Source organism: Prinia subflava, chromosome 5 (genome assembly GCF_021018805.1).
Source record: "Prinia subflava isolate CZ2003 ecotype Zambia chromosome 5, Cam_Psub_1.2, whole genome shotgun sequence".
Taxonomy (NCBI): Eukaryota; Metazoa; Chordata; class Aves; order Passeriformes; family Cisticolidae; genus Prinia; species Prinia subflava.
In genome coordinates this window covers 6,166,296-6,186,953 of record NC_086251.1, presented here as the reverse complement: position 1 = coordinate 6,186,953, position 20,658 = coordinate 6,166,296, and the positions used below count along the sequence as shown (strand labels likewise).

At 60.7% G+C, this 20,658-nt stretch overlaps 1 protein-coding gene across 1 annotated transcript; it reads right to left on the bottom strand.

Moving 5' to 3' along the window:
- Positions 1-617: 617 nt before the first annotated feature.
- Positions 618-20,248, bottom strand: B4GALNT4 (beta-1,4-N-acetyl-galactosaminyltransferase 4). The gene is made up of 20 exons (XM_063397841.1): positions 19,929-20,248; positions 12,671-12,780; positions 11,047-11,157; positions 10,877-10,972; positions 10,566-10,656; positions 10,135-10,235; positions 9,780-9,847; positions 9,371-9,449; positions 8,121-8,187; positions 6,224-6,367; positions 5,945-6,054; positions 5,592-5,692; positions 5,239-5,321; positions 3,442-4,630; positions 3,027-3,334; positions 2,718-2,871; positions 2,358-2,430; positions 2,113-2,266; positions 1,783-1,909; positions 618-1,358 (listed from the first exon to the last, which is right to left on the bottom strand). The coding sequence occupies exons 1-20, from the start codon at positions 20,077-20,079 to the stop codon at positions 1,244-1,246; spliced, it is 3,432 nt and encodes a 1,143-aa protein (XP_063253911.1). The 5' UTR covers positions 20,080-20,248; the 3' UTR covers positions 618-1,243.
- Between the last annotated feature and the right edge of the window lie 410 nt (positions 20,249-20,658).

The window sequence follows — 20,658 nt, the reverse complement described above, 5'->3', positions numbered from 1 at the left end:
TGTTTGCTGACGGCACATGGGTGGCTGAAGCCCCCTTGTCCATCCTCACCTCCAACTCGGGATGCACAGAGTGAGCCTGGGGGATGAAACACTTGGGAGCAAACTTCAAGACTATTTCAGGGAGGAGCCCAGGGGATTTGAGAGACGGGGGACCTGGCTGAGGAGCAGGAGCCCACGGCAGAACCCTTGAGACACCCACCACAAACAGACACAGGTGAGGGGAAGAGCTGGGACAGGGCTGGGACAGGGTGGGCAGGGACAAGTGTGCCAGGACGTGCAGGAGCACAGGGAACCGGGGCAGCCCGCCCATGGAGCTGGGTGGAGCCCAGGTGTGGGGCGGAGGCTCAGCAAGCCCAGGCGTGTGGCCGGGCATCAAACAGGGTGCTGCCTCCTCCTTCTCCTCGCATGGAAACAGCACGGAACGCTGCTGCCCACTCCCACCAGACAGGGGGCCCTCAGCAACCAAGGGACAAAGGCCAACCTGGCTCCCATGCCCTGCATCCCTGTCCGAATGTTGGGGTGACAGAGCGGAGGAAAATCCCAGCCAAGACACTGATTTTAATTTTTTAAGAATAAAAAAAAAAAATCCAAACCAAACAGACAAAAACTTCCTGAAAACAGCTTCCTACCTCATAATTTCACAGAAATTAGCTTGGAAACATCATCTGCCCATACCTGCTCCAGGCTCTGCCTATCCCCCCCAGCCCAATCCCCCTGGCACGGGCAGTGCCAGCCTCAGGGCTCTGCCCCCCACCCACAGCATGTCCCAAGTCCAGGGCACAGCCAGACCCCCCCTTCCCTCTATGGGTCCTGGAAGGGGAGCAGGAGGGTTTGGGCAGCCCCAGTGAGTTCTTAGCCCCCTGCAAGGCTCAGCTCCTCAGCCTGACATGGGGTACTGGGTATTTTAGGGAGGGGCAATGCAGGAAAGGGGCTGCAAAAGAATCCTGGATGCCACAATTCCGCCTCCGGTATCCCCAGCCTGGCACAGCCCTCCAGGACCTAGCAAAGCCCCCAGGACCCACCGGCACTACGGAGTTAATGAATTCTTTGCTGACTAAGAAATTAGACCCTTAAGAAAAAAAACCACCACCACCACCCAGGCACGGCCCTCCCCGCTCCGCCATGCCCAGGAAAACCGCGGCGGGTGCTGGGTGCGCCCCGTGCTGGCACCAGGGCAGGGTGGCCGTGGTGCTGGGGGACAGGCAGGTGCCGGGGGTCGGTGGCTACAGGCCAGGCTCGGGCACTAGTCCTTGGAGGGCTTCTTGCTGAGGGCGTTCCACATGCCGCGCTTGGAGTGGTAGTAGTGGTAAAAGTTCCTGAGACGCAAGCGCTCCACCTCCAGCCCGCTCTGGAGCACCCTGCGGAGGGAGGGACGGGGCTCAGGGGGTGGAGGGACACGGGGACGGGGCTCAGGGGATGGAAGGAGGGAGCAACGGGCTCAGGGGATGGAGGGATGGATGGAGGGAGGGAGGGTCCATCCATCCGCACGGATGGAGGCAGAGGGCTCAGGAGATGGATGGACAGCAGGAGAGGGCTCCCTGTGGAAGAAGGACGGAGGGATGGGGCTCAAGGGACAGAGGATGGAGGAAAGAAGGGATGGAGCTCAAGAGATAGATGGACAGAGGGCTCCGGATGGACAGATGGACATGGCCCTCTCAAAAGGGAAATTCTCCCCTTCACCATGCCATCACCCAGCCCCCAGCCAGCTTGATGGATGTGCCCAAATCCACGTGGGTGACCCTGCTCCTGTGGTTTTAGGGGCTGCAGGACCCCCAGGCTCACCTGTCCAGGAGCTCCCAGTCCTCCCCGCCCCAGCGGTCCCGGAACTCCTCCGTGTTCATCCCTCCCACACGGTCAAAGTCCGACTTGTAGATGCCGAAGAGGCCGAAGCCATTCACCTCCCAGTACCCTGGAGGGGGGGGGAACAATGAGCTGAGAGGTGGAGGGAACCCCAAATGCCCATCTCATCCCCTCTGTGCTCTCCCCACCTGGGAGCCACGAGCATTCTCCAACCCCTCTGCCCACCACAGGTCCATCCCCATCTGTGCCACCTCCTGTAAAGGTGATGGCCTGGTTTTGGGTGTTCCCAGCTGGAAAGGGGTCCCTGCTCACCGTTGGGCTCCCGGGGGGAGCTGCCACAGCTCAGCCTCATGACGATGGGGGCGTAGGCCAGCTTCCCCTCCACGCAGTGCTTCCGGATGCTGTCCAGGATGTTGGCAGGGAAATGGATGTGCAGGTCACACAGGAACACGATGCTGTGCTCGTCCTGGGAGGGGACAGACACGGGTCAGGGGAATCAGAGAGGAACAGCCCCCAGAGACAAACCGCAGTCAGAGCTGGTCCCTGCTCCTGCTCACCTCCACCATGTCCACGCCGGCCTGGAGCCCAGCAGAGCGCTCGAAATTCCCCGTGCGCCGCAAGTATTGGAACCTGGGAGAGAGGACAGGGCAAGTAGGACAGGGGACACAGCCAGGAGGGGACAGCAAGGGGAAAGATGCCTTCTCAGGAAGGTCCAGGTGCTACAGCTCAAGCTGAAGGTCCCCCCATGGAGTCAAGTTTCTGCACCCCCAAATCCATATGGAAAAGTAGCTTAAACCCCCAAAAATGAGGAGGACGAGGCAGGGACTGTGCAGGTGGTGAAGGAGCCCCTTCACAGGTGTCCACCTGTCCCACCACAGGGAGCTGCCCAGACCCAGAGGCTGCAGGCTGGGAGTTACCGGGGCAGCTGGGCATCTCGCAGGGCCTTCTCCACATCCATGTCCTCGCTGTCAAAGTCCACCAGGATGACGTTGAAGTTGGCGTCCCTCGTGGCCCCATAGAGACCGGCCATGTCCGAGATGAACTGCTGCACCCAGCGGGCCTGGTTCTTCACTGCCGGAGACACGTCCCTCAGGCTCATGGGGCACCCACGGCACCCCTTCCCAGCTAAATCGAGCCCTTCTGAGGAGAGCTGACACTCCCATCCCACTGGAGGATGCTGAGGGAGCAGCACGGACCCCTCAGAGCCATGTCCCGCCGTCACCTACCCGGCACCACGAAGTGAACCATGACGTCCTGCCTCCAGCTGAGCCGCAGCGGCCGGCACAGGATGGATTTTCCGTAGAGGATGCTCCAGGCACTGGGCTGGGGCTCGGTGGCCCCCAGGGCCAGCGCGTCGGGGTTGGCCTCGGCGCTGTCGTCCTGCTTGTCCTGGTGCAGGAGAACGTAGACGTACTCGGAGAGCCGCACCGTGCGCTGGCCCCGCTCCGCCAGCTCCAGCTCCAGCAGGTACCGGTTCCCCCGCGCCGTGTCCCGCCGCTTCTCCACGTTGATGATCCTCAGGAGGGTGTAGATCCTGCAGGGAGAAGAGATGCCTTGAAATCACCGTCGTGGTCAGCTCTGCTTCCCATGACCCAGGACCCACCCCGCCGGATTCCCGCCAGCATCCCGCTCTCTCCGTACCCCCCGTTCTTCTCATTGAGCCTCTCCATGTACTGGGCCACCACATCCACCACCTCGCTCTCGCTCAGCTGCAGGTTTCCCGACACGTTGCAGCGCAGGTCGTTCCAGTCGGAGCGCAGCAGCTCGAAGTCCACGGAGCTGACGCTGAACGTCCGCTGCCAGTTGATGGAGTCCTCCAGCCAGCCCTGTTGCAGCTCCCCTGCCTCATAGGAGTAGTCCGACACCTCTTCCTCCTCATCCTCCTCCTCCTCCTGGCCCTTCCCCTCCTCCTGCTGTGACGCCGTCATTTCCGACACCTTCAGAAAGGATGTCACCCGTGTCCCCTCAGAGCGGGTGGCCTCGGATGAGTTGTAGTCAGCAGTGGCCGCTGTCCTGCCGGGAGCAGGGGTCGTGTCCTCATGGCTGAAGAGCCCCTCGGTGCCCAGGGCAAGGAGGCCGGGCAGCACCCGCTGCCTGGGCGGCCGCTCCCACCTCCTGCCACTCTTCCGCCTGGCAGAGTCCCTCTCCTTGGAGATGTTGCTCAGGAGCCAGGGGCTCCGGCGGCCAGGGACAGCGTGGAGCTTGTTGGGGGTGATGGGATGCTTCTGGGGGGTCCTGGAGCGCAGGTGGACTCTCTTCACAGGCTTTGGATACAGGAAAATGCCGGGAAAGGCCGGCTCCTGGGCCGGGGCTTTGCGCTTCCCGGGCTGCAGCCGGGTCACGTAGACTTTCTCCTCAGTTTTCCGGGGCTTCTTGGCCTTGCTGGGAGCCGCCGGCCTGCTGGGATCCGGCGTTTTGGCTTTGCCGCCAAAGATGGGCACGGCGAGGCGGGGCTGGAGGCTGAGGGCCACGCCGTGCTTTGGAGAGGCTGGCAGCCCCAGCTCGTCCTCCTCGCCCTCGTCCTGGGGCAGCCAACGGAGCGTCCGGCCCAGGCCCCGCTCGGGAGCGGGATCCCCCCGGAGCGTGGCCGGCGGGCTGGGCGTGCTCCCCGCCCCCGGCTGCCCGGGGGTGCCCGCCCGCGCCCGACCCCGCCGCCGGCGGAAGCTGTAATAGTCCAGGTCATCCCCGTAATCCCCGGTGACCGCCGTGGGATCCCTCCCTTTGGCTCTGGGTGCCAGCCCAAAGCTCTGCTCCTTGGCCTCAGCAGGGGGGTCTGTGGGCTCAGGGCTGTCTGCTCCTTCCTCTTCCTCCTCCTCATCCTCCAGGAAATCTAGGGAGCAAAGGCAGAGATCAATAACCTGAGGCCAAGACAAGGAGGCAGAGCCTGACCCCAGCAGGAGAGGAACCTGTGAGTGGCTGAGGTGAGGGAGCAGGGCTGGCGCAGCAGGGGATGCCCACGCAGGGATGCCCACCAGGGCTGGCAGCTCCAGTTGCTGCCACTTATCCCCACCTCAAATCTTGACACCAATTCCACTCTATCCAGGAGCAAACCTGACCTGCTAATGCTTTGCCAAGTTGCAAATTGACCAAGACAAGCCTCAATAGCCTCTGCCTCCCCAGGAGCACCCCCAGGCTCCATGGATATCCCCAGACTCCACACTGCGACTGGTTCCTGCTGCCCACTGCTGAGGCCAACCCAAGAGATGTTGGAGGGAGAGCAAATCCCAATCCAGTGTCCTGCTTCCCACATTACCCTGTTGTCAAGCCAAGCAGGACACTTGGAGGGGTGCTCTGAGGGATGCTGCTCCCCACAGCCCAGCCCTCCTGCAGCCTCTGGCACGGCTGGAGCCATCCCAATGAGCCACAGCTCCGAGGGGACAAGCTGCCAGCGAGGACGCCGGGAGCTCGGCCCCGTGCCTGGCGATCCCTGTGACTCACTGTCAGGGCCAAGGAAGAGAAACGCTCGCTGCCGCGGGTCCTCCTCCTCTTCGTCCATCTTCATGTACTTGTAGAAGCCAAACCTGGCGATGCAGAGGGAAGGTGAGGGCCCGGGAGAAGGGAGGGTGAGGGGATGTGTGCGGGGAGGAGCTGCCAAGGGAGCCGGGGTTCCCAAATCCAGGAGCACTGCCAGCACTCAAGGTGCTGCATGTCTAGGAGATGGGGAAGGAGCCAGCCTGGGGTGGCCCTTCCATGGGGGACAGGGACACATGGCTGAGGATGCATCATCTCCACACTGTTAACATCAGCCCCACCCCTTGCAGCACCCCAAAATCCTGGCCCCCAGTACCTACTTTTCCAGGTAGAGGGGGGACTCCCTGTAAAAGCACTTGTTCTCCGTCTCCATGTGAGTGAGGCGTGTGAAGTCGTTGGGATACACGAACGAGAGGTAGACCTGGGGTGGTGACAGCGCCATGTCACCCCGAGGAGTTGGGGACCCGAGGCCATGGCCAACACCAAAGTGACCCCCAGCGCCTCAAACGCATGGATTGAACCCCAACCCTCTCAGGCTGAGCCGTGTGAGCTCAGCCCGACCCCTCCAGCAAGGGACGCTTCCTCCCGGATTTTACCCAGGTGGGAACATCCCTGCCCCGGGCTCTACCGTGTCCCTGTGGGAGCCTGGCCCTGTCCCCAGGGTGGCACTTACGAACTGCAGGCCCTGGTAGCGGGCGATGGGGAAATCCTTCACCACGTAGGTGGGGCTGTAGGCACAGGGCACCAGCACGTTCTCCACGCGGGACGCCTCGATGGCAGGGGCTGTGGAGAAGCCCAGAGCATCCCAACGTGTTCCCACACACCCCAGCAGAGATGCCTCCGCTCCAGAGATGGGCAGAGGGTGGCAGGGATAACCCAGGTGCCCACAGCAGCCTTTTTCCTCCCCCAGACCCCGCCAGGGATCAGCATGGATGCGTTCTCAGGCACTCACTGAGGAAGAACGTGTCCCTGGGGTCGGCCTTGAGCATGTCGGCCCCGTGCTCGTCCTGCTGCGCCTCCCAGAGGTGGCTCCCGCTGTGGCTGGCCAAGGTCTGCGGGATGTGCTCCACGTGGTTCATCTTCAGGGATGACTCGTCTGCGGGACAGGGCCGGGGTGAACCCCCAGGCACACCGGGAGCATCCTCCAAGGGGGCCTTTCCCAGGCCCCCAAGAGGGCTGGGAGCACTCTGGATTCCTCCTGCTCCCGGGGAAGGCGATGTTGCCCTCCCAGCCCTCTCGAAGACCCCGTGACTAATCAGCCTAATGATTATTGCATCAGCTAACGAGGATGAGGGCACAGCTGATGCCAGCCAGGCCGTCCTGCTCCGATTGCCACAGCCTCAAAAACGAGGGAACGCTCAGGGCTGCAACTCCCAAGGACATGAGGGTTAAACCTTGGACACCCTTCCTGCAGGTAGGAACACGAGGCTGGTTTGCCTCCCACCCCGGGATGAGGGTGGCACGTCACCCTCAGCCACCAACCAGCCCCTAGGCCCCCACAGGAGGTCACCCTGCTCCCATCACCTCGGCCGAGCTCCAAGCTGCCTCCCACCGGTGCTCCCTTCCCAGGAAGCCCAGCCTGCTGCAGAGCCACAGGGAAGTGCGATCCCCCTTCCCAAGCCCCAAATTCTTCTTCTTGTGGCAGGGAAAGGCTTCCCAAATCTGTCCCTGCAGCTGGCTGGGGTTGGGTTGAAGCCCCTGGAAAACTCTAGGGGAAGGGAAGGGAAGGGAAGGGAAGGGAAGGGAAGGGAAGGGAAGGGAAGGGAAGGGAAGGGAAGGGAAGGGAAGGGAAGGGAAGGGAAGGGAAGGGAAGGGAAGGGAAGGGAAGGGAAGGGAAGGGAAGGGAAGGGAAGGGAAGGGAAGGGAAGGGAAGGGAAGGGAAGGGAAGGGAAGGGAAGGGAAGGGAAGGGAAGGGAAGGGAAGGGAAGGGAAGGGAAGGGAAGGGAAGGGAAGGGAAGGGAAGGGAAGGGAAGGGAAGGGAAGGGAAGGGAAGGGAAGGGAAGGGAAGGGAAGGGAAGGGAAGGGAAGGGAAGGGAAGGGAAGGGAAGGGAAGGGAAGGGAAGGGAAGGGAAGGGAAGGGAAGGGAAGGGAAGGGAAGGGAAGGGAAGGGAGCTCTGCTTGCTGCTGGCAGCCCCCACCAGGGATCGGCTCCCTAGGGGTGACATGGCCTTGCCTCAGGGTGCTGCTGGGTCTCAGGGAACTGGGAAGCAGGAAGGAGAAGCAGGAAGAGCCAGTGCTGAGGGACAGGGATTTATCTGCACGTCATCCATCTCATGGCACCTGCATCACACCACTAGCACCCCTCATCCCTCTTCTCCGCACGGATCCTGCCTGCTGCCTGCCCCCTCCTCCTTATCGACACCTTCCAGAGCAGGAATGATGACCGCTCCCGCTCCGTTCGGAGCGCCAGGGCAGCACCCATCCATCAAGCCCTTTCCTGCTGCCAGGGCAGGGGCAGGAAGCAGAAGATCTATAGATTTAATTAAACCTTGTGCCATCCATCCCCGCTTCCACGACAGCTCCTCGTAACTCAGGGCCAGGCCCTGGAGCCAGAGGGGTCTTGGCAGGCAGGACGAGGCTGGAGCACCAGCAGAGCTGTGCTGCCATGGTGTGTTGACTCCACGTTCCATTTTTAGCAGCATGTCATCTTGCTCCCAGCATCAATCCTACCCACTGCAGCCCTTGCATCTGTCCTCACACCAGGCAGCAGTCCAGTGGGGGGATTCAGAGGCTGAGATGTCACCCCAGGACCAAATTTCCCAGGTTCTGCTCTCATTCCCATCTCTCCCAGCACATGCAGCCCCTGGAGAGCCCACTGGCTGTGGCTGCAGGAGGCACCTGGCCCTTACCTGTGTACAGGGAGATGTAGGAGGAGTCAATGACCTCAAACTTCAGGCTGGGGAGGAAAACTCGCCACTGGGAAAAATATAAAAGGAGATGGGGAATGAGCAGGAGCGTGGCAGGGGTCAGGATGCAAGTGCCCAACCCCGGCACCCCAGGATGGTTCCTCCCTGCCCACAGCTTCCAGAAACTTCCCTGCAGAAGAGGAGCAAGAGAGAGGGCTGATCCTGCCCCATTTCCTGCAGGGTTTGGGATTAGCAGGGATTTCTGCAGGGTTAGAGAGGGAAAGGCTCCTGTGGGTAGGATACACGTTCATGCTGCTTCCCTCTGGGGCCGTCACAAGTCCTGTGACAGAAGGAGTCCTTTCCTCACTCCAGTGCTTAATAAAGAGTCTGCCTTGATTTAAGAGGGTCTCCAGAGCTGCCTGCCCTGATTTAACTCCAGCATGTTAAAAGCCAGTCTGGAGCCCTTGTCGGGACAAGCCCTTCAATGCCCCGGGGGCAAGACACATCAGGGTCCTGCTTTTGTTGTGGATGTTGTTGTTGTCTCTCTCTGCACAGCTGAGAGGTTTTTCTGCACGGCTGAAAGGCTTCACTCCCTCCCTCCAGCAAGAACATCCCATCTCAGAAACATCTCCCCCATCTATTTGTTTTTTTCCCCGAAGAAACGCAGATCTTATCGGGATAGAGGGGATGGGGAGGAGGGAGGCAGCCGGCAAGGAAGGGGTGTTGCCGGCCTCCCTGATGCTTTGCTGGCACCACTTTGACTCCAGTGATTAATGAGTTCTTGGGAGAAAGGAAGCCTTTGCTAACGAGCCAACATCTTCCCCTCAGCCAGCCTGAGCCCCTGACACACGCTCCAGGCTTTGCCAGGGCTGTGCTGCCAAGGCAGGCAAGTTCAGATTCGAAACTCATGGCAATTCCAAGGGGGGAGAAGAAGAAAACAGGGAATCGCTCCATCACCTTGGCCACCTCTCTCGCACTGCTGGGATGCAGCCAGCAAGGTGGGACCTGCCTGCTCTGGGCTCTTCTTGCCCAGTTCCAATGGCAGGGTCTTCAGCTGCCCAAAAACCACCAGCAGGAAAGGGGAACAGCCCTCCATGCATCCCAGCGCTGGAATAACCAGGGAAACGGTGACACTGACTTGTCCCCACAGGCAACCATGGGAGGGGGAAACCGTGGCTTTGCTCCAGGATAAAGCACGTGAACCCAGATGGGAAAAGCCCTGGCACTGGCAGGGGGGGTGGGCATTTACTCACCCCAACTTCCACGTGGTCCGAGCCCCGGTCATCCTGCTTGTGGAGCAGCTCAAAGTAGTAACGTCGGGAGGACATGAGGCTGCAGGGGAAGGGACACAGCAGTCAGAGCCCAGGGCCAGCCTGGGAAAGCCTCCCTGCCCTGCCCACGGGTGGGTAAAACCTTCCTGAGGCAAGGAGGCAGAGAGCTCAGGAGGGTTTCTTCTTCTCCATCCCACTGCTGAGGGGTTTTGTGGAACTGGGGGGACATTGGGACATCCCCATCCCCACCTCGTCACCTGTCCCTTCAAACCACAGTTCTGGGGTCCAGCCCATGCTTTTTGGGATAGGACTACGGCCCAGGGAGGCCAGAGCCAGCAACTCCATGTCCTGGGCTCCATCCCCATGGGATGATCCCCACGGACACACTCACCGCAGGGGCTTGGAGACTTGGGAGCTGAACTTGGTGAACTCTCCCGGCGCCGTCCACTCGGTGCCCAGCTGGGAAGGAAGGAGGAGCATGAGAGCAGCAGGACACCCCACAAAAGCCCAACAGCTTCCTCTTATAGGAATTAACCCCAAGAAAATCCAGGAATAAATGTCACATCTCCCGGTCTTTGGCAGGTCCAAGCAAGAAGGGACCAAGGGGCTCCTCTGGAAGCCAAGCCAGGCCTGGGAGCAGGCTGAAACAGCCTGGCATTCCCAAAGGAGCAGAGAGGCAGGAGAGCTGCCCCCAGCACAGCCAGGGATCCCTCCCCCTGGAGCAGGGCATAGAGGTAAGGCCATACCTTGCCCACAAATGCAGCCAGTCGGGAATTGGAGGGACTGTCGTCGGAGCTGAGCCAGAACTCTGAGTTGTCATCCGATGCCACGGAAAACTGGAAATCCCCTGCAGAGAGCCACAGAGAGGGTCACCACGAGGGACACAGGAACCCTGGGGGTGTGGGCTCAGTCCTGCTGCCTCATGGTGACATGGGGAGACAGCGATGGGGCCACCCCAGATCTCATGTTATGGCTCTGTCCTGGATGGGATTGGGGCTTTGCCTCCCTTCAAAGCCATAGGAAAAGGGAGCTTTGCTCCAGAAGGACCCTTCTGCCCAGGAGCCACAGTTTGGGGACCATCCCCAAGAGCCTTTCTATCTTCCTGTAGCCAGGAAAGGGAAGGACACAGCGTCTGCACATTGCTGCATGGAGGAAAAGGCCAGGCCCCGTCACTCACCATCCTTGAAGGGATGGATGTAGCCAAAAATCCTCAGCCCGTAGTTCTTCCACTTGGGAGACACAGCCAGCTTCTTCACTGTGGTGCGGGTCTGCCGGGGAGACGGGCATGGATCACTTCCTCCACGTCATCCCAGGCTCCCACATCCCCAGCACAGAAAGGGCCCCATCACCACCCACCTCTCCTCCAGCTGGGAATCACCTCCCCAAGCCAAACCCTGCAAGCCAAGGTCCTGAGGACCAGTCTTGGAGACCCAGGGAGGGAAGGGTGGGCATTCCCACCAACCCCTGAGCACCTGTCCTAGGACTCACGTGGGGAAAGAGCGGGAAGTGGAGGTTCTTCCTCAGGTGCCTCACGGCCCCGCCACACCAATCCTCAAAGACGTGCAGGTTTGCCTTCCCTTTGTACTGTGGAGAAGAGCGGGAGCTGAGCGGGGCTCCTCCTCCCCCATGCCCTCCCAGCCCACTGCCTGCCCACCCACCTGCTCGTTCCAGGGCAAGGCCTGCTTGGTCAGGTTGAGTTTGGGGTGGGTGCTGGCTCGGTTGGAACGCTGGCCTCTGGAAAACCAGCCATGCACGTCCTGCCCATCGTTCTGCAGGGGAACAGAGGGAGAGATGGGATGGGGGATCAGGGCCAGCACATCCTGTGCCTGTGGGGTGCCTCCGTGAGTCTGTGGTGAGGCCCTGGCACAGGCTGCCCAGAAAAATGTGTGGCTGTCCCATCCCTGGAAAAGTTCAAGGCCAGGCTGGACAGGCTCAGGGCAATCTGGGCTAGCTGAAGGTGTCCATGCCCCTTCCAGTGGGTGGAACTGGATGGGCTTTAAGATCCCTTCCAACCCAAACCATTCCAGGATCCCATGATCTAAATACCTCATTTTGAGCGTTGCCAAACCAAGGCAAAAGATTCCACGGCTCACGGCAAAGGAAAGCAGGAGGAGGCACAAAAACATTGGCAAGGTGTTGCAGGCAGCAGTTTCAAAATGTTCCAGCTAAACTTGTTTCCCCTCCTCTGCCAAAACTTCTCCAAAACAGTGAGTTTTCTGTTCATCCAAAATAATGTTTGGCCAGTCTTGAGGGCTGCTGGAATTTTGGGCTCTCTCTCTTAAAGCACAGAGGTGATCTCTACACCCTGAGCAGAGGAAGTGGGATGACTCTCCACTCCCCCTCTTCCTTTAAAGGGGATTAGGTTAATCCCATTGCTTCTATCTTGTAATTTAGAGAGATTAAGTGAGCATTCACCTGCCTCCAGCTCGCTGATGGGTGACAAGGAAGAGCCAGCTACTTCTGGAGCCCCTCCAGAGCACTGTCCTCTTCCTCAGCTTCCCCAGAGCATCATCCCCCTCTTCCTCCTGCCCCCACACAGCGCTGCCACCACAGCACAGCCCATTTGGATGCACAGTGCCAGGGAACTCATTAGCAAACTGCCTAAACAAACTCATTAGAGCCCCTGAGGAGGGAGCAGTGCCCTTGGAAGACCTCATGAGGGAGGGGTTTGTGCCAGGCTCACTGGAAGGATTCTCCCTCCTCCCAGGAAAAGCCGGGATGCAATTCCTACTGTGCCCTCTGTCCTCACCCAGCACCAGCCTATGCCTCCTCTGGGCACCTGGGGTTCCTCCTTTGTCCATCAGTCCCTTATTTCTGAGGAGTGACCCACCCATTGTTGGGACAAGGCAGGGAACACCCCGTGGCTATCCCACCTGGCTGCCCTGCCATGAGGCCTCTTGGTGACAACAGGTTGGACAGGGACAGCAGGGCCTTCAACAGGGGCTTGGAGACCCTACAATTCCAGCTGCCTCCTGCTTGGAGGCTCCACCTGGGGTATGGTGGCTCTCCAGTCCAGGACAGAGCAGTACACACAGGAGCAGGTGGCTTTGCCCAGAAAAGCAGGAATGGCAGAGCAGATGAAGCTGGGCCCTTCTCAGGGCACGTGGAGCACAGTGTGGGATGTTGGCAGGGATATCTCCCCCAGTTTCACTGGGATATCAGAGGGTTTATCCACTGTGAGGGCTGCTGGGCACAATCAGAGGTTCTGAGGTACCCCCCAAACCCCTTGGATCCCCTCAGCCGGGGCAGGCCCGGAGCACTCTGCCCCTTCCCGCCCGTTACCATGGGATCCTCCTCGCGGCTCTCGCTGGAATCCTCGGCTTTCCTGCGCCGCGCCGGGGCCGCCGCCGGCCGCCTCCCGGGGTCCGTCACCTCCCCTGGCCTCTCTCCATCTGCCAGGGGAGCACAGAGGGGTCAGACACGGCCCCCCCATCCCAGCACCGGGAAGAGGAGGTGCTGGCACTGCCTCCGCTCCCAGAGGACAGGGACATGGAAAGGGGGGTGACACGGGGCGGGGGGGGGCCTGGCTGCAATTCCGCTCATTCCATTTGCACTAAGCTGCTTTGCAGCAGCTCATCAGCAGCAGATTTAATTACACTCCCCACAGCCCCTGGCCCTTTACATAAGAGATGCTGGGATAAGCTGTTGGGGTCTTATTCCCCTTCCATCCTCAGGGATGCATCCCTGCTTCCTTGCCCCTCCAAATCCCAGCTCTCCCAAGGCATCCTACAGCTCTGCCAAGAGCACACCAGCCCCAAACCCCCCCCCCCCAGATATCATCCCCTCAAACCATGTCCCTCTTCGAAATCACACATCAAAACCTTGTTCCCAGACCCATCAGCTTCGTTACTGTGCCAAGTTAATTATCCCCAACCTTTGACTCCCCTCTGCAGCTCCTTTTCCTTGGGCAGGGAATTTTAAACCACCCCCACTTCCCCCAAAACAATGGTGCAGACTTGGAAAACGTTACTTTGAGAGGAGGAGACATCCTCTTTTTCTGCCACCCCAAAACCCAGGGGGATGAGGGGAGCTTGTGGGATGGCACCAGCCATGCACAGCTGGATCCACAGCTCAATCCAGAGTCAAGGGAACCTCAAGGGCATGCTTGGAGAGGTGGGTGTCCAAGAGCCACCTCTACAATCACCCGTGGGTCCCCAAAAACCAGCCACCCCCACGTGGCAATGAGGGGGAGCCTCAGGTGCGCCGAGCAGCGACCCCCCCACCATGGGAACTGCGGGAACAGGGTCACTGACCCAGTCCCAAAGGTATGGAAAGATGTCCCTGTCCCTCCACACCCTCCTTCCCGCCACCAGCAAGTCCTGGGGGCTCCCACTCCCCGAAATGGAGCCGCCCTAGGGACTGCCACAGCCCGGGAGGGGCTCGGCGTGCCCGGAGCCCCCGCCACACGCCTCCCACCCCATTAGTATTCCAGCGGCCGCGCAGCCGGCGTCTCCTTGGAGATGGCAGCACAAATCCCATCCCCACGGCAGGGACAGGAAATTAAGCTCTAAAGCCCCTTCTTCTGCTCTCGGCCATTCTTCAGCCCCTGGCAGCCCCAGCTCGCTGCTGGCAGCTCCCCAGGCTGCCCCCTCCCCTCAGCCATCCCTCTCCCCTCGTGAGGAGGCTGATGGGGAGCAGCGGGACCGCAGCCAGCGCTCGTCTCCTGCGCTCCACACATGGAGCAGCGTCATTCCCACCACGCTGATCTGTGCATCCATCACGGCCACGAGGAGCTCAGCGCTCCCGAGGGACCTGCCCAGGGCTGGGAGGCGGGAGTGGCTCTGTGGTGCCCACTCAGGGAGTCCCTCCCGACCTTGGAGGCGATAAACCTGTCTCCCGTGGGATGTGCCACAGACAGAATTCCCTGTATGGCAACCCGAGCCAGCAGCATCCACAGGGATGGCTGGATCCTGCTTTGCTCTCCTCCAAGCCAGGACTGTGAACCTCTGAGAGATTATTTGATATAAACTGGAGCAAACTGGGTAAAAAACCAGAGTTAATCCACACTGGGCAGGCTCATGCTTGGAGCTCTCAGGACCCAAAGCCACGAGCCCCCTGCTTGCTCCCCATCCCTTCCGAGGGGCTCCCACATCCAGGGAGGAGCAAAAGCGCCAGAACGCTCCAGAAAAGGCTGCTGGGCTTCCGTGCAATTCCCTGGCAATTTAAATATCGGAAATCGACTTCTGGTCAGGCTGGGGGGAACTGGGAACCAGTGCCACGGGGATAAGGGGTGGGGAAGGGCAGTGCCTTGTGCCAATGAGCATCACTGCTCCCAAAAATCCCGACTTCCTTTGGTCCCAACCACAGTTCTGCAGGAGGAACAGCTCAGAGGTAGGAGAAGAGGAGGGAGAAGGCAGCACTGGGAGGAAGAAGGATTCCAGTTCCTTCCAGCATCCCGCCAGGATGGACAGCAGCATTGCTGTGTCCATTCCCTCAGCCAGTCTTCCTCAAGGACCAGAGAGGGCAGGACAGAGATAGGGGAAGGTCTGAGGACAAGCAGGAACCCACTGCCTGCAGGATGGGGATGCTCAGGGAAGGGATGGAAGCACTAAAAACTCTTCCCTGGAGCGGCGCTGATGCTTTGGGAGCAGCGAGGAGGGGGCAGGAAGCACCAACCATGGCACAAACCAGCTCTGAGTCACAGCAGCCTCCAGACAAGGCAGCCAGGATCCTCATCCTGGGGAGGAGGCCGTGGGTATGAGGGACCCACGCAGGGCACAGGGTGATGCCTCCCAGGAGAGAAGCGTCTCCCGGTTATCCCGGCCCTGTCACTCTGCTGGGAAGCACAGAGAGCCTTTCACATCCCACCTCCCGCCTCCTCCTCCCCAGCTCCAAACACAGCCCCTTTCTTCCATGCCGGGGTTTCTCCCGGCCCTTTTCCAAGCCTTGCAACGCGGAGGGAGGGAGGTGACATTCAAACCCCGACACAGCTGCTGCAGAAGTGGTGGCAGCACCTTCGTTAAACCCAGAGGTTCCATTCCCAAATTCTCCTGGTGAGGAGGAGGCCTCGGAGCAGGAGCATCCCCGCAGGAGCTTCCTAACGAGGTGTTAAGTGATTATAATTAGCCAGAAAGCAATCAACACCACAAATGCCCCTGTCAGTGCCACAGAAACACGGGACAAAAATCCTGGCCACAACCCCCAGCCAGAGGCTGGTGGCACGGGCTGGGTGACAGCCGGTGACACCAATGGGGCTTGTGACCACCATGGGGACACGGGACCAGTCCCTGGACACCCCTGCCCTGCTGGCACCTGTCACTGCCTTGCTGAGGGAACTGGAGCAGCGAGGGGGATTTTTCCTGCCTCCCCCATTCCTCTGCTGCTGTTTTCCCCACTCTGTGACAGCCCTCTCAGCTGGAGCCACAGAAATCGATGCGGAATTGCTCTGGCTGGCGATGGAGCTGCCATGAGACCACTCCAGCTGACAAACACCCACCAGGAGAGGCGGCTCCGACACTTCCATGCTCATAATCAAATCCTTCCTGGGATTGGACAGCTCCCAGGCTTCCCCCATTTGCCCCACTGTGCATGCAATGCCCTTCACTCCCACCTGCCCCAACCCCAAAGCAAGCAGGAGCAGCTCCCACCAGAGCCTGCTACATCCCAACAGGGATGATGCTCACTCACAGCCCTCGGCACAAAGACTTGGCTTCCTGGGATGTGGCCTCTGGGGAAGGCCACTGTGAAATGGTGGGAATTTTGGGGTGCATTTCACCCCAGAAACATCCCTGAGCTCTGCATTGCCTGCAGAGTCACCATCCCAGTTCCAGCTTTCCAGCCTCTTCCAGCAGCTGGTCCCACCTCATCCAGCCCAAATCCCTGTGTCCTGCCAGTGCCAAGGCCACTGACGCCCCAGGGGGCTGCTCAGTCCTTCCCAAGGAGCAGCTCTGGAGAGGCCCAGCTGCAGGCACAGGGAAGGGACAGAGGGGAGATCCAGGGCAGTGCTGGGAAGGATAAAGATCCCAAACACCAAGGCAAAGAGCTCCTGATGTTTGGGAAAAGCCATCCCTCACCTCCCCTGGCTTCAAGGGACAGTTTTAGGGACCCTTTAGGTGGTGGGTCACAGGCAGGCTGGGGCCAGGTGCTACCCTGGGATGGCTCAAAGCCACTCATGTCTCTGAAGAGCCACTTTTTTTGCCTTTGTAAAACCCAAAACAGGCAGTTGCCAAATTTTTTTTCCCATTGGGCACCCCAGAGGAGCAGGGCATGGAGCCTGGGGCAGTCAGGAAGGGCTGGCAAAGGGCCACAGTGACACCCACACCAGCCCATTCCCCCAACCCCAAACTTCCCTTTCAGCAGCAGGGATGGGACCTGCTTCCCTGGCACTGGGACCATCCAGGGAAACCAGCCTTTCCCAGCAGGAGGAGAAAAAGCAGTTCCCAGCCCAGTCCCAAATCCCACTGCCCTTCATCTTCAAAGGGTTCTCTTCATCTCTTTCCCTACCTGCTCCCGGCATCCCAAGTGAACAGGATGAGCCCCACAGCAGGCTGCAGCATTCCAGCCTCCCAATTAAAATCAAAGGATCTGCTGAGACGGATCCCAGAGGGGCACATTATCCCAAACCTTCTCCCTCCTGCTCTCCCCAAAGAAAGGTCCCTGGGGGGAGAACAGCCAAGGACAGGACACATCCATCCCATCACTGCCTCGGGATCAGAGGGTTTGGGGAGCCCTCTGGACCATGGCAGAGGGGTGACCCAGACCATGCCATGCCCAGCAGGCAGAGAGAGCCCCATTTCATCCCTGAGCTGGCTTCAGCACCCTTGAGCACCCATCCCATGCTCCCCAATCCCCCAAAACCTCACTCCAGCACCGCCAACACCCTCCATGCTAAATCCCAGGAAACCTCAAGCCCCAGACCCCCACTGCAAACCACTCTAGGGCTTGATTATCATTTTTTGCCCAGTTCTTTTTTGCCTTTCCATCCTTTTCCTCTCCCTTTCCACCTGGCACATCCGTGTTTCCAGCCCATTGCCTCGGCGCGGTTTCCAGCTGGGAGAGCACCGTAATGGCCTCATTACTTCCAATGAGGAATCCGCGTGTTCAATTAGGCAGAGAAGGCTAATTATCTACTTGGAGGAGATGAGGAAAAGGGGGGTGTTTTATCAGGGACCAGCACAGCTCCCAGCCCAGCCCCTGGATGCTCCAGCTCCAGGTGTCACCAATGGTTGGGCCAAGGGGACACGGGAGCCCTCGGATAATCCCACTGTGCTCCCAATCCCACCTGGCTGGGTCTTCCCCACTTTATACCCCCGAAAAGTACCTGAAATCCTCATGCCCTGCACCTGCAGCCTCCAGACTGTCCAGCTGCTCACTGACACCCCGTTTAATGAGCAATTAACCTTTTTTCTTGTTAATTAACCAGGCAGCACCCCTGGCACAGACAGACAGGTCCTGGCTCATGGTTGCAAAATCCAAAAGTCATCTCCAAACTCCTTTCGATGAACAGACAAGAGTGATGCTCTTCCCCCAAACCCTTGCAACAAGTTTTTTCCTTAATATGGTTTATTTCCCATTATATGTTTGGACTTTTTTGTTGGTTTTTTTATTATTATTTTTTCCTTCCATTCAATATGTTTTTCCACCTAAACCACTCCCTGCCTCTCCCCCTCTGGCAGCAGCAGGACGAGGGTCCATCTGTGCATGGCCAAACCCTTCCCCAACCTCCTTTCCACCACCTCGTGTCCAAAAAGGCCAAGTGGGACCTAAACTCTGCCTTTCCCACACCCACTGGAAAATCCCAGTGGTTCACGCAGGTTTTAGTCGCCCACTGGAAAATTCCAGTGCAAGGAGCAGTGTCTCCCTGGAGTCCTGTCCTGGACAGCTGGATCCAGCTTCCCTTGGAGAATCACCCACCTCTCCACACCTCAGCCAGGGAAAGTGCCTGTGTTCCCCACGCCAAGGGGCGCCACTTCCCCCACCCAGCGTACTTTCCCATCTCTCTTCCCAGCTCCCAGAGACCCCGTTCTCCACCAAAGCCCAGCACACCTCATTCCCAGTTTGCAGCCATTCCACCTCGCTGGGACCCAGAGGGAGGCTGGGCACCCCCTCCCTTCCACAGCAAAACCTCTGGCTTCCCCCTGGAGCATCCCGAGAAGCCGGCTGGGATGCAGGGCACACAGGGAGAGCAGGGATGGGCACCTGCCAGGCTCAGCACCGGGGAACATCCCAGCACACGGCATCCTTGTGCATCCTCCCAGCAGGAAAACCACGGCTCACCCTCGCACCGCTGCACCCCAGCCCGCAGGGGGATCCCGGTCCGTGGTTTTCCCAGGGATCCCATGTTATCTTCCCCCTGCCCGAGGCTGCTGGTCCAGCCAGAGGCCAGACGTGGCCATCCCAAACATTGGGAGAATGGCAGGGCCAGGGGGAAGCGCCTCGGGATAGCGGTGGGAACACAGGGAAAATCCCCTCGGGAACACCGGGCAGACCCTGCGGCTTTCCCAGCGCGGAGGATCCCGCAGGGAACCGGCAGCCCCCGGTGCTCCCCCCCTTCCCTCAGCAGCCTCATTTCCTGCCTCGCTCATTCGCATTATCCCGATTTTACCCTGAGGCCCAAAAATTTGCAGGCTCATGCTGCTGCTCCGCTCGGAAACTTTGGGTTTTCCAGCCGGGAGGCTTTGCCAACCTCTGGGACCGCTCTGACTCCCTCGGGAAAGCCTTTCCTCCCCCCTCCATAGGCACTAAATCCCGAGCCCTTCTCATTTTTTAGGACAAAACGCGCTGGGCGAGGTCAGTCCCAGCAAGAAGGCGAGGGCTCAAGTTTCATCCGGCAAATATTGCGAGTGGCTTTATGTGTCCCCGGCCAGCCCAGGGAGGTCTGCCACGGGAAAATCGGGAGCCACGGGACACGCAGCCGAGCCTCAGGGCACCTGTCCCTCCGGAGCATCCCGGAATTCATCCCGGCCGCTACCCCAGGGCGGGAGGAGAAAGGAATTTTGGGTTTTTTTCCAGTAGAGAAGCACAGGCTGAGAAAGGGTTGGGATGGGATGGGGAGGGTCAGGAAAGGATGGGAACATTGGGAAGGGATGGCTGAGAGGAGATCGTCCCTTCCAGCAGCAGCGAGCGCCTATAAATGGCCTCTTTGTCATCGCAGCCAAGGCAGCGGGTGGAAAAATGAGGACGGAGCGGCTCGAGGGGGGACAATGAATGCCCCGGCCGGTTTGGGGACCCTCCGGGGTGTCCCCTTCTCCCGAAGGTCCAAAGCCGGGGCGCGGAGCCCACGGAGGGGTCCCGCTCGCCCCAAACCCACGCGGGTGATGCGGGACAGACAGCCCGCGCTGGAAAGCGGGGGATGCCAGCCCTAAGGGGGTGCTCCGGGTACCCAGCGTGGCAGAGGGACCTTCAAACCCCGCGGGAACCCCCAAACCCCAGGTGCTCTGAGAGCCCAGAGCGGGAGGGAGCCCCGGCACTCTGGGGACCCCCAAACCACAGGTGCTCCGGTACCCCGGAGTAGCGGGGGGAACTCACCACCCCTCGGGGACCCCCAAAGTCCCCCGAGACCCCGCTCGGAGGGCTGCCGCGGACTCCCCCGCCCCGTTACCTTTGCCGTAGGCGAAGGGGAGGCGCAGGGCGCGGCCCTGGCGCACCAGGCTGATGTGCAGGTAGGTGAACCAGGCGGCCGAGGTGAGCAGCGCCAGCAGCAGCAGCAGCTTCAGCTGCTTCCGGAGCTTCTTCACGGGGAGCCGCGGCATCCTGCCGCCCGCATCGCCCCCGCCGCCGCCGCCACCACCACCGCCGCCGCCGGGCTAACCCCGGCCCATGGGGCCCCCCGCCCGTCCAGCCCGCGCGCTCCGGGCCGGCCGCGGGGCGGCTGCGGCTCGTGGGGCCGGGGCTCGGTGCGGGGCTCGGCGGCCCCGGGCCCGCCGGTGCATCGCCCCCCCCCCGCGCCGCGCCCGCGGGGGGAATGAATGAGCGGCTGCTGCGCGCGGCCACGCCCCCAACCCGGAGCGACGGCGCCGCCGGCCAATCGCAGGGCTTCCGCTGCGGGCTCTCCGCCAATGGGAGCGGCGTAGAGGCGGGGCCTGCGGAGGCGCCGCGCGTCTCCACGCCAACGGTCCGGCATCCCCGCGGGGCGCCGCGGGCGCGACCATGCGGGGCGCGGGGGGGAGCCGCGCCCCCGGTCCCGTCCCCGGCCCTGCGCGGCGGGAGAGCGGGGCGGTGGCGAGACGGGACCCAACGGGATCTCCGTGCCGAGGGGACGGAGGGGTCCGCGCGATTGGTGACGCGGACTTCGGCGGGGCCACCCCCCCGACCCCTCCTCCTCGCGGCGA

Bases quoted from the DNA above. Each gene is read 5' to 3' on its own strand.
- B4GALNT4 (XM_063397841.1), bottom strand. From the start codon at position 20,079: ATGCCGCGGCTCCCCGTGAAGAAGCTCCGGAAGCAGCTGAAGCTGCTG. The intron at 10,973-11,046 runs GTGGGTGGGCAG...TCTTCTCCACAG, and splicing joins CCTTGCCCTGGAACGAGCAG to TACAAAGGGAAGGCAAACCT. The intron at 9,450-9,779 runs GTGAGTGTGTCC...CTTCCCCTGCAG, and splicing joins CAAGTCTCCAAGCCCCTGCG to CCTCATGTCCTCCCGACGTT.